Genomic DNA, 13,101 nt, shown 5'->3' on the forward strand with positions numbered 1-13,101 from the left:
ATTGAGCATTAATGTGTTGAAACTGAGCATTTGCTTCTCTGAGAGAGGAGTTTTGAAATGTGTCAGATTGAGATAAATCACTAGTAAGCCCAATGATGTCATCATCACAAGTGTTTTTAATCATGATGGAATATTGCATCAGTTTCTATTGTTCTTAAATTAAACTGATTACAGTTACTAGAGACAGCCACTACCGTTGGTGTTTTTACACCTGAAGAAGACATACAGTAGTTTAATTAATCAATAAAGTGATTAAAGCAATTTTCCTATCAGGAATGTGATTTTTCTGGTTTTACATTTTATGTCTCTGTGAGGTTCATTATTTGATTGTTGGCTTCAGTGATTTGTACACTCTTAAAAATAAATGTTCTTTATTGGCATCGTTGGTTCCATGAAGAACCTTTAACATCCATGGAACCACTAACGTTTCTTTATAGTGGAAAAAAGGTCCTTTAGTTTATTAAAATGTTTTTTATGCTTAACTCTTTTATGTTTAAATGTCTTAAATGTTTTTTATGCTTAACCATAAAGTGCAGTGATCCATAGAACAATAATTTTTGGTTCCACAAAGAACCTTTCAGCGATCAGTTCTAAAAAGAACCTTTTTTTTCTAAGTGTGAAGAGCATTTTAAAAATCTAAAGAACCTTTTTAAAAAATTAGAACTTTTTATGGAATGGAAAGATTCCATGGATGTTAATGGTTCTTCATTACTACGGAGCGCCTAAAGGGACATGGTGATGAAAAAAAAAAAAAGATGGGAAGAGAAATAATAAGTCAGTGCTTTTGCGTTCTATCTTTACGTCTTTGCGAGTAAAAGCAAAGTTTCTCGGCAGTGCACAAAAGTTTTTTTTGCGAGGGAACACAAAGTTTCTCGGGGGAGCGCAAAACGGTTTGCGAGAGAATGCAAAAGCATTGACAAATATTTTAGGGGCTCCATAAGAACCTTTATTTTTAAGAGTGTAAGAAAAAATGGATCTTTTAAGAACTGTTGACTGAAAGGTTCTTTGGTGAACCAAAACCAGTTCTTCTATTGCATCACTGTGAAAAAACCCTTTTGGGACCTTTATTTTAAAAAGTAGAGACACAATGCTCACAGTCAATACTCTTAGGTTACCAAGAACTATAAAAAGAAAATGAGTGGGTGAAATCATGCTATCTTGCTCATATAAATCAACACTTCATCTGCATCTTTTCAGATTCATAGAGCACATTGAAGACACAAAACCAAACTCAATGTAAGTTCACAGGTTTATTGATTGAAAATGACCAGATTCTGTATCATTTTGGAAATATCAAAACGAATGTCTTCTTGCATATGTTTGCGACATAAAGTCTTCTTGTTTCAGTAGTATGTTTCTTTTTCCACCCAGCCTGAAACAAAACAGCACAGATATTAGAGCCAGTTCATTCTTAATCTCTCAAAGCACTGAAAAACAACAAAACGCTGTTAGGAAAGTTATCAGAAGTCCCATTTAAAATCCAGCGTTAACAGATACTTTAGCTTTAAAATGAAAGCAAACATAGTTGATATCAATGTCGAAGTCTGTTATTACCTCCTGGGCTCCGCCTAAGGATATATCTTCTAGCTTCATCATATACGAAGATGAGCAGCGAGTATGGGAAGGCACAGAACCACCAACATGGTCTAAATCATAATAACAATGTTAGGTGGTTAATGGTTTTCCACAGTGCTATATGTTATAAAAAATAAAGATTACAATTTGAAAAAAAACCTACTTGAGAGGATACATTCTCAAAGCAACGTCCATGCCTGGGCAATAGGACAGGAACGCTGCCAGAGCAGTTTCTTCAAACAGTCCAAAGATAAGGATTTTGTTTCTATGAAAGAAAAGTGGTGAACATTATGGCATGGCCTTTTAAAATAACACATATTACACACGTTTATGTCTGGACCCTTTGTTTACATACCTCATTCCCTGCTGTACAATGGAATTCCTTCTGGTTTTACAGATGATTAGATCAGCCCACTGCACAATCACAATACTGGCAAAGAATGCCGTATGGCACGTGAACTCTACAATCTTTCTGCGCTCATACGTCTAGGAATATAAACAGATGAGCAATATTAACATGATTGATAATTCACATTTGCAGACATCCCATCTCGCATATTGATATATTGCAAATTATATACAAGATCCCTGAAATCGAGCATGAGAGAGAGAAGCCCTGTTTCCATCTAGTATTACCAAGACAGCAACATAGTGTCGACACAGATCCAGGCCGTATCTGGACGAAACTATGTTGCGGTCTGGGTAAGGTGCGTTTTTGGTGATCCAATCACAATTGGTCAGCCAAGAAATATTACCATTTTCACCTGGTATTATCGGAAATTCGTTTTTGCTTGGTGGGATGTCTGCATTTGTTGTTTAATACAAGTTTTTGATTTATAGAGCTGTGACACCTACCCATTGCTGGCCATAGCTGTCTTCCAGGTCGTTGAGATACTTATCATCCCAGTTGACTCGAATTCCTATTAAATCGGAGGGCAGGAATCCGTTCTCGGCAAGAATTACAAAGTAGGCAAAGAACCCTGCAACTGCTTGCATCATACCTAAAAATATGTATGATGACATTAAAATTTAAATTAGGAGGGTCTGACAATAGATTAAAGTAATTGTATATAACCTGCAATTAAATGCAAATTTGCAAATGTTTGTTTGTTGTATGCATTTATGTAATACTTAGCATTTATTTTTGAAATTGTAGTGCATTTCATTTTAATTAAGTTATTTAGGATTTTTTTAAAAAAACAGTAGGTGGCGCTGTTCATAATTAACAATTACGAAGTTTCGTTGACAATTTGTATGTGCTAAAGATATAGCCACTCTTCCTGGTTGTGCTTCATGAAGCCGTGGTTTACAGTGAATTTAGAACAGCTAAGCTTCGCTCCGCGCCGTGCCTCACAACCAGAGGCGGACAGAGTACACAGCTACATTACTTGAGTAAAAGTACAGATACCCCTTGCTAAATTTTACTCAAGTACAAGTAAAAGTACTACAGTCAGATGTCTACTTAAGTAAAAGTACTAAAGTACTTGTTTTTAAAAGTACCTGAGTATCAAGAGTACAAGAGTACATTTTCTAAATATTGCATTACTGCTGCCACAGTGCTTACATTGGTAAACACAGCAAACACTTGAAGCGAAAACTATCATTAACTTGTTCAGAAAATTGAAATAGTCTGGCGAGGTGGGGCCACGGCTTGGCACATTCCCGGGATGCGATTTTTTTTTTTTTAGAAGAAGTAACGGGTACTCACAGTTACGGATAGAAATGTAGTGGAGTAAAGAGTACAATATTTTCCTCTCAAATGTACTTGAGTAAAGTCATGAGTACTCCCCAAAAATGATACTCGAGTAAAGTACAGATCCCTCAAAATTGTACTTAAGTACTTTACTCAAGTAAATGTACTCAGTTACTGTCCGGCTCTGCTCACAACGCCATAAATTCACTGTAAACCACTGCTTCTTGGGGATTATTGCTTTAGGGTATGTTCACACGTGTAGTTTGGTTCGCTTGGTTTGTTTGGTCCGGACCAAAAAAACATTTAGTCCTGGTCTGCCTAGCGTTCACATTGGCATTTTAACGTTGAACCTAAAGATACTGAACCTAAAGGCATAGGGATGTCGTATATTTCGAGACGGAACTTACCGAACATCCAAAACAATGCTGTGTGCTGGGCTAAATGTGCTTGTTGTATGTGCGTAGCCTTCAATTGATGGTATTCTGACCAGCTGAGAGCTTATAAAATGTGTAAAGGCATCAAAACAGCGCCAGGAATCCCTCCATCACACATGAGACGCGGTTCTAATGCCTGTACTGAACTGTGATGGGCAACATCACGACTATGACGAGAAAAAACAGGTATGCTTGAGCATTCTGTCCTTGTTAGGGTCCTTGTGACATTTGATCCGTGTTGCGTTCATATTTCAGTCGAACCGCACCAGAGTTCGTTTGGAAGTGGAGCGAGACCCATCTTTTCAGCGTCTCGGCCCTCTTGTTTGGTGCGCACCACGGTTCGTTCACACTTATTCAGATGAACAGCACTAACACAGCAATCGCACCAGGGTTCGTTTTAATCGAACCAAACATGCAAAGTGTGAACACACCCTTAATAAGTAACAAAGACTGCTGCAATGCATTAGTACCATCAAAGGTGTGTTTTGCTTATTGGTGATATTTTGTATGTTGAGCATCCATGATAATTCATTTAAATGCTATGGTTAGAGTAAAATAGTTAACATTATTTAAGAACAATAAAGTTCTTGTTTAAAACCAGGTCAATGAATGAACATAGAGCTAACAGGTATAAACATCTGCTTAGAATAACCATGCTCTTACCGATTTGACCGTAGGCCATACTGATTAGCCTCTCATTCACCAGTTTATCTGTTTGAGCGTTTCTGGGTTGTCTCTTCATGATGTCACTTTCAGCAGTTTCGTAGGCCAATGAGATAGCAGGAACCTGTGGAAACATTAAAAAACAAATCAAATGCAATGCAAGTGCCATGACAATTACAAGGTTTCATTTTATGCATCCATGCATTGCCAAGATAAGGCCACATTTCCTAGTTGGGATGCTATTCATTGGCATCACCATACGATTATCTGAGAAAAAGTTGGGGAAGATCTGTAAGTTGGTTTCTTTTAAAGATGGTGGAAACCATGATCCAATGAATCAGAAGAAATAGAATAACATAGAATAACAAGTTATTAGCAAAAATGTGTGTCAAACGTTGAGCTGTTGATTAAGTTAACTTAACATGGTTAAGTCTCTTCGATCAACTGAGCCCACAATGCTTTTGAGAAACGCAGCCCTGATTGTTTATAGTGATGAACAGGAAAATAACGATCAATGATGCAAATAGAATTAAATTCTGCTGTAAAGTAGCTAGACAATAGTATCATTGTTCATCAGAAGTCAGTTCAGTGTTGATTCAGTTCAGTTCAATATCTGTAAAGTTCATCAATTAAGAAATTAGTTCAGTTCGACTGCAGAAAACAGTCATGTCATCATCCAGCTCAGGTCAACTCTCATCCAAATGATCAATCAGTTCACCAAATTTTAATATGTTTTACCATATGGCTCTAAGGCTGCCAACCCAAAGAAGAAGTGGAAAACTAATCTATACAACAGTTGTATATGCACCTTCAATGCTTGACACCCCTAATTCTCATACTGTACAATATTCTACACACAAAAAAAGTGTCCTTTCACCTACCATGTCTGTTCCCAGGTCAATGCAGAGAATGGTGACTGTGCCCAAAGGTAGAGGAATATTAGCAATGATGAACAAGAGGAAAGGTGAGATTTCAGGGATGTTACTGGTCAGGGTGTAGGCAATGGACTTCTTCAAGTTGTCAAAGATCAAACGTCCTAAAATTGAAGACACATTTTAGAAATAAGTCTTAAAGAAACCATAATAATTCCTCAGTCAATTAAGTTTCCAATAACATGTCATACCTTCTTCTACTCCTGTGACAATTGAGGCAAAGTTGTCGTCCAGAAGGATCATGTCAGCAGCCTGTTTGGAAACATCAGATCCAGCAATACCCATAGCCACACCAATGTCAGCCTTCTTCAGAGCAGGAGAATCATTGACGCCATCACCGGTTACGGCTACAATGGCACCCTGATAAGAGAAAAAAATCCATTAAAATGGTCCCTGCTGGGTAAAATCATCTAGCATCAACTAGGATTGTATAGATAACTCTCGGACGGTACCTGTCGCTGAAAACCTTCCACAATGATCAGCTTTTGTTGAGGAGAAGTTCTGGCGAACACAATTTCTGTATGATGTTTCAGGATATCATCCAACTCGTCTTCACTCATATTCTTCAGTTCTCCACCATGGACCACACAGGCCTTAGCATCTCTAGAGGCACACTTTGCATTAGCAGACATCTACAGCAAATTTAAAATGTGTTGTCCATAAAGTTTTTGTTTGAGATGGCGAGTTTACCTTGGATTAACCTCTCCAACAGGGATATTCAAACGAGCAGCAATGTCTTCCACAGTCTCGTTGCCTTCTGAGATGATACCAACACCCTTTGCAATAGCTTTAGCTGTAATTGGATGGTCACCAGTAACCATGATAACCTGTAATAGAAGATTCTGAATTAACATTTGATTAACTGAATGTCATTGCAACAAGAGCGCAAAGGTGCAACATATTCAAACTGTTGATCTTGAATCAAGAACAACATCTTGATTCAAGACCCTTTACAATAGCCTTAGCTGTAATTGGATGGTCACAAGTAACCTGCGATAGAAGATATAATGCTTGATCATCTGATTAATTTACTTTAATACAGGTACAATATAATCAAGCCATCAGTCTTGAATCAAGGTGAAGCAACACCTTGATTCCAGCACTCCTGCACTTGCCCACAGCATCTGGTACAGCAGCACGAGGAGGATCGATCATGGATATAAGGCCAACAAAACACAGGTTCTCAGTGGGGAAGTTCACTTCATCAGCATCAAATGCAAAACCCTCAGGAAACTGGTCATCAGGGAGGCTATAGTGGCAGAAGCCTTTGAGAAAGAACACAATCACTAGTGTGCATAGTCATAGTTTTTTATGGCACATGGAACTTCATAAGGTGGCTTTACCCAGCACTCTTTCTCCAAGACCTCCGAGTTCTACATAAGCATTTTGGAATGAATCTTTCATTTCATCATCCAAAGCCTGCTCTTTTCCTTGAATCAAAATGGAGGAGCATCGATCCAAGATTCTCTCAGGTGCTCCCTTCATTACCATCAGGTGCTTAGACTCTGAGGAATTGGTATTCTTGTGGATTGAGAGCTGGAAAAAAGCAGATTAGGTGTTGTTAGGGCGACCAGCCAAATCTGCAAATCTCCAAAGAATACATCAACAAAAATACCTGGTATTTGTTGGTGGAGTTGAAAGGGATTTCAGCAATCTTTGTGTACTTCTCTCTCATTTCAGTGACTGAACCACAGCACAGCTCAATACACTTCAACAAGGCAGACTCAGAGGCATCACCAGCTGTTTCTCGCTGCAAAAGATTGATTAAGTTATTTTACTAATAGAGTCTTTACAAACATATATTTACTGCTGGACCTCTAAAAGTCACTCTAATGGTAAAACATCTAGATATTTCCCTAAATATCCTAAAGTTATAAATATTGAGAAACTCAAGCACACCTTAAGAATTGGGAGATGGCTCTGATCAGCAAGGAAGACAGCACGATTGCACAAGCCAGCAACACGTGCAAGAGCAGACCAAGTAGCAGAGCTCTTGTCAAAAGAGGTTCCACTCTGGTTCTCTGTGGTGTCTGCTTCATGAATCTGGTTGTCAAACCACATGTGAGCGACGGTCATTCGGTTCTGGGTCAAAGTTCCAGTCTTGTCAGAGCAGATGGTGGAGGTCGAGCCAAGAGTCTCCACAGCTTCCAGATTCTTCACCAGGCAGTTCTTCTTTGCCATTCGTTTGGCGGTCAGAGTTAGACACACCTACAGTATATGAAGTTACAAATTCAGCAATCATTTTTGGCTCAAGTGTTCTAGAAAAGAATTTGAAAAGTAGATACAGTTGACTAAACAAGAAGCATAATGAAAGAAGCACCCTGACTTACAGTTACAGTGGCAAGAAGACCTTCAGGTACATTAGCGACAATGATTCCAATCAGGAAGATGACAGCTTCCAACCAACCATATCCAAGAATCAGAGAAAGAATGAAGAAGGACACGCCCAGGAAGACAGCTACACCAGTGATTATGTGGATGAAGTGCTCGATCTCTTTAGCAATAGGTGTTTTTCCACCATCCAGGCTGGAGGCAAGAGTGGCAATACGACCCATGACGGTGCGGTCACCGGTGTTGATGACAATCCCTCTGGCAGTACCTATTGAATATTGTAACTTTTAATTACATAATAAGGGGTTCAAGCACATCGCACTGAAACCCAAATGTATTGTTAGAATTTCCAAGGTTCAGTATTCTCCCCTAAAAGTGATCGGGCAGACCAAACCATAAGTTGTAGAGACTTGAAACTTTGAGGGATAGTAGTACTTACCCCATCTACAACGTCACCAAAGCTTGCCCCAATCAGCCTGATCAAAAGTACGGAATGGCTCATTACTCCTAAACATTTTGTCTCAGGCTTTTGTCTTATATCACTATAATCCTTGATCCCCGAATCCAGATTCGATTGACACCATGGCGAAATTTTTAGAATAACCTATTTTTGCGAATTAGTCCTAGGTTTTACGCCCAATCAGAACCAAATCAGTGCATAAAGATTCTCTGGAGTCTGATTGTAAATCTTTTTTTTTTTTTTATCGAAATTTCGCTTCACGTCCATGGCTACTTTTACTAAAACGGCTATCCCTCTTGAACGGAATGAGATCATTTCACCAATCTTGGTACACCTATGTATGGGCTCAGTTTGTGGTCATGTGAAAAAGGACGCAGCGACTGACCACTTTGTGGCACTATAAAATAAAATAAAACCCCCAAAATGACAATAGCTACACAACTGTCAGAACAATTGAAAACTGGCATGCGGTGTCTTTGTCCAAGGTGCCGCAGTTGTCTATGAGGACATTTGCGTATCTCAAAAACATGGCGACCGTCGGCCAATGATGTTTGAGCATCTGTCAGACAAGGTTAATGTTTTGTCCTTGTCTGTTAATGTTTTGGTTCCGATTGGAACGAAACTCTCTGGGCCTGTTTGACTCACGGCCCTAGAGGACTGTGAGAAATGTGAAAGAAATCGGCCATCAGAGGGGATTGTGGGCGCCTCTGGATTGTATATCACACCATTTTCACACATACCCACGACATTCATACCACATGGTAGAACTGGTAGAACAACTTTCCATCAAGAACAACCACTGTCAATCGAATTGTTCGTTAAATATTGGAGATTATTTCAAAAACCTACTTTAGCGAACTAGTCCTAGGGTTTTGGCTCAACCTCGATAACTGTTAAAAAGCTTTAAAAACATATATTTTCTTAGTAAATTCCCTGTTTTGGCTTTAAATGGTATTTTCCATCTATGAAAAATAAAACATAATACCTTTATACGCATGTGCTTAAAGGCCTTAAAGTGACTGAACCCCCTTAATTGCTGCTTGCAGCTATATATTTCTGTCATTGTTTTTGTTATCCAACAAACTTTAGCTGTCTTATCATTGTACCTTCAACACAGTTGGTGGAGAAGAATGCAATGTTTCTGGTTTCCAGGGGATTTTCATTGGAGAAGTCAGGAGCACGAGTCTGGGGTTCAGATTCACCAGTGAGTGAAGAGTTGTCCACCTGCACAGAAGGAAGGAAGATTTACATGAATATCCATGTTGGTCCAGGCTTGTTTATGCTGGTTAGCACTGGTTTGGTGTTGGTCTAGCTCAGGGGTGTCTAATGCTGTGTTACCTCTGTAAAACATTGGCCCACCAGGAGCAGGTTTGGACACCCCTGGTCTAGCTGGTAGACCAGCATAGACAACCTGTTCACCAACAAAACCTTGGTTGACTTGCATAGTAACTAGGGATGCACAATATATCAGCCACCATATCGGTATCCGCCGATGTATATGTTATCGTTATCGGCCCAATAAGAAAATTTGGCTGATATATCAAAGCTGGTAAACAATGGATTATTTCCTTTAGCTGAAACACTTCAGATCCGCACTGTTCGCCATGATGGTTTAATGTGAATTGCTTGAAATATGATTGGAATCACTTCAAAGAAGGAAAATAAATTTCTGTGCACCGCAAGTCTGTCATATAGGCTACATAAAATTATAATAAGAACATTATAATTGTGTGCTTGGGACATGGCTTTTAATGGTGAGACTTCAGGCTCTAAAAAACTATATAAAAATTTGGATTTAGATTTATCGGCCAATATAACGATTATCGGCTTTCAAATATAAAGAATTATCGGTTATCGGTATCAGACAAAAATTTTATATCCGTGCATCCCTACTAGCAACCAGTTAGACAAAAAATCGTTCTGGTTACGCTACTTAAGAAGTCTGGTTGCTGGCGACCAGCATTCTGGCGTCCAGCATTCAAAACACAACATATCTATGCCAGTCTTTTCAACAGTATAGGAGTATATTACTTCTGCCGTTCTAATGAGCTTCAGGTCTTACCTTGCATCCATGTGCAGAGATGATACGAAGATCAGCTGGGATTCGGTCTCCACCTTTGACCTCCACAAGATCTCCAGCGACGACCTCCTCAGCATTGATGTTCTTTTTCTCTCCATCACGCACAACCAGGGCTTGCTACAAAACCAGAATGTATTAAAACGACTAGTTTTTTTGTGAGAGCAAAAATGTCTATCAGAATAATTTTTGAATTCCAGTACCTGAGGAACAAGGTTCTTAAAAGATTCCATAATCTTAGAGCTCTTGGCTTCTTGGTAGTATGAGAAGCATCCCGTGATTATGACAACACCAGCAAGCACAATCCCCAGGTAAAGCTGCAAAAATTATTCTAATTATTCTACAAAGAATTTATGTTTGTTGAGATATTAACTATTTATGCATAACTAAGAGAAGACCATTTTTGCTCCATAGTACATTGTCATTTGCGGGTTCGTCTTCGGAGGCAGCCTGGATTCCATATGCCAGGAAACAAAGGATCGCACCAATCCACAGCAGCGTTGAGAACCCTCCAAAGAGTTGTTTGCAGAACTTGACCCATTCTGGAGTCGTAGGAGGTGGGGTCAGTGCATTCGGCCCATCACGAGCTAAGATCTCCTTTGCACGGGAAGAAGACAAGCCCTGCCAAAAATGATTTTTTTAAAAACGAGTCAATGAGTTGTCGTAGGGTAAGCAAACTCAAAACAGAAGCTGTGGATTTTATAAAAAACTAAAATAAAATAAATGAACATAAATATGAGACTCCAGGTAGATTTTGTGTAATAACTGAAAGGGGCATGCTGTCCTTGAGGCGTTGGAGTGAAGTGAAGGTCAAGGTAGGGCAGAGGGTTTGGTCCAGGTAGGGGCGGAGCTAACAGTCGGACACCACCCGCTGCCCTATATGTCCGGGTTTGCTTAGGACAGCTCGAATAATATTAGGCACATAGGTTTCAGATCCATAGTTACATAAGTTGAAAGTGCTTGAATTAGAAGTTTTCCATTACAATTTATAATCTTCTGTTTCCAATACATATAATCTACTGTTTCCAATACATAACAATCTACTGTTTTGCCTTGAACATGTCTTCTGTGATCTGGTTAACATCTTACACAGACGTCATATAGACGACTATATATATATATATATATATATAAAAATGTTTGAGTAAAAGCGCTTTGATTTGACAGAATAGAGCTTAATATTACATCATTTCAATGATTTTTTTTTTTTACTAGCTGTTCTTTTTAAAGGTAGATGATAACAATAATCATTTATGCTCATTTAATAAGATAAACGATGCATATGAATTATTTTAGATGCAATAAGATTTCCCAAAAGTGTCACTAAACTCACCCTGGTCAGGTCAGTGCCGTATTTGCGGTGAAGCTCGTCCAGCGTCAACTTGTGGTCATCCTGTGGAAATGAAAAGAGCCTTGAAATCTCAGTTCCTCCCATTATGATTAAATGGAGTGTTAAAAGTATGTTAATGCAATGTGTATTTTCTAAATGCACTTATATACACACCAGATCCACTTCTTTTTTAAGATCGTCCATGTCCTTCTGCTTTTTTTTCCCCTTTTTTGGCATTTTGGCTCCATCCTCTGAAGTAGCCGCCAATTTGTACTTATCATTCCCCGTCTATCAAGAATAACAATACTTTGCATAAGCAATAAACACATTTCTGATTTAAAAAAAGCAGAGCATGAGATAAAATAAAAAAACACAACAAATGGAGCAACAAGAGCAGGAAAGCAAACTGGCAGAATAATAAAAATGGTCCACTCACGCCAAGCCCCATTTTCCTCGTTTATTCCAAATCAAAATCTAAAGCTTATGGATTTTAGATGTCGTCGTTCTCCTGATAGCCTCTCCGGAGACAAAAAGCTCCTGTGTGTCCTAGCCAGGTTCACAAAATTTATACCCCACCAACTCACCTGTTTCAAGGAGGAGTTTTGAGGGGATTAGGGAGGAGTTTGGCTGCTGTCATCGAGCTTTAACATTTATTCAACCTTCATCCAAACAGGTAGGTCATGTCATTGACACCAAGATGAGGAACTATAATAATCTATAATAATTACAAGACCTGTGGTAGTTTACACAACAATTTACTAGTATTTACTAGTATTTAAAAAACCTTCCCTGTGCACTGATTTGTCTTCAGCATGAATCATTTATTTGCCGATGATTAGGCACCATCTTATTTTTATGACCTTTGGCCACTGCTCCATTTCCAAGGTAAGTGATGAATGACTGAGTAAATTGTGTCCGTTGGCATTCAACACCCAGTAATAAATCTGATAGATCAAACTACGTTTGCACACGGCCACAAACGTATCTCAAGAATTCTGAATTTGAGTTTTGCATAGGCTTTGTCTGTGTTTTGTAAACGGCTCGCTATCTTTTCTCTGTCAACAGTGGATTATGTTGAGTCCATATTTATGCTTTTCAACAGCTTAGCACCACTTATATGTCAGTGAGCATGGTTTGCTCATTTCCTTTTGAGTTTGCATCCATTTGTTTGGTAAATAGTCCAGGAAAACCAGGAGCAGCTGGAGCCTGTTAATGACAGCATGCTTTAGGAAGAAAGGGATGAAGTGTGCAGTTATTCAAGGTGAAAACAGGGTTGTGGGAAAGTCAACAGTGACGATCAGCCTTTCTGACAGTCGCAGAAATCCATTTTAGTGGTTACATTTTAATATTTTTTTTCCTTATAGGTCTGGCACTCATTAACTTGATTGGATCATGAAATGGGGCTTTAAAATAGATACCTAACCTGTTTTAAAGAAGCAGTCCGAAAGGAAACATTATATACTAAAGTAGGCGGTCTGTGACTTAGAAGAGCTGAATAATCGAGAATATACAATATTAACTAGTGCACTAGTCTTTGAAAACAGTAATGCCTGGATCAAATCAGGTAACAGCTAATAATATACCCGTAAACAGCGAAAACTATTAT

At 38.8% G+C, this 13,101-nt stretch overlaps 1 protein-coding gene across 2 annotated transcripts; it reads right to left on the reverse strand.

Annotated features, from left to right (window-relative positions):
- Positions 1–1,235: 1,235 nt before the first annotated feature.
- Positions 1,236–12,038, reverse strand: LOC311075294 (sodium/potassium-transporting ATPase subunit alpha-1). Of its 2 annotated transcripts, XM_084102577.1 has the most exons (22): positions 11,932–12,038; positions 11,670–11,783; positions 11,499–11,558; positions 10,583–10,786; positions 10,369–10,482; positions 10,151–10,285; positions 9,195–9,312; positions 7,628–7,896; positions 7,197–7,505; positions 6,913–7,047; positions 6,641–6,833; positions 6,387–6,562; positions 5,988–6,124; positions 5,750–5,900; positions 5,489–5,657; positions 5,247–5,401; positions 4,366–4,489; positions 2,431–2,576; positions 1,931–2,061; positions 1,739–1,840; positions 1,555–1,646; positions 1,236–1,372 (listed from the first exon to the last, which is right to left on the reverse strand). In XM_084102577.1, the coding sequence occupies exons 1-22, from the start codon at positions 11,941–11,943 to the stop codon at positions 1,344–1,346; spliced, it is 3,075 nt and encodes a 1,024-aa protein (XP_083958703.1). In that variant the 5' UTR covers positions 11,944–12,038; the 3' UTR covers positions 1,236–1,343. The 2 variants fall into 2 exon arrangements, with proteins under 2 accessions (XP_083958703.1, XP_083958704.1); XM_084102578.1 differs by lacking the exons at positions 6,641–6,833; positions 6,913–7,047; positions 7,197–7,505; ... (6 more) ...; positions 11,670–11,783; positions 11,932–12,038 and having other exon boundaries at positions 6,413–6,552.
- Positions 12,039–13,101: the final 1,063 nt, after the last annotated feature.

This window comes from Abramis brama (genome assembly GCF_963993115.1).
Source record: "Abramis brama genome assembly, chromosome: 2".
In the NCBI taxonomy this organism is placed as follows: Eukaryota; Metazoa; Chordata; class Actinopteri; order Cypriniformes; family Leuciscidae; genus Abramis; species Abramis brama.

Bases quoted from the DNA above. Each gene is read 5' to 3' on its own strand.
- LOC311075294 (XM_084102577.1), bottom strand. The intron at 5,901-5,987 runs GTAAACTCGCCA...GTGTGCCTCTAG, and splicing joins GTTGGAGAGGTTAATCCAAG to AGATGCTAAGGCCTGTGTGG. The intron at 2,577-4,365 runs GTAAGAGCATGG...ACATATTTTTAG, and splicing joins TATGGCCTACGGTCAAATCG to GTATGATGCAAGCAGTTGCA.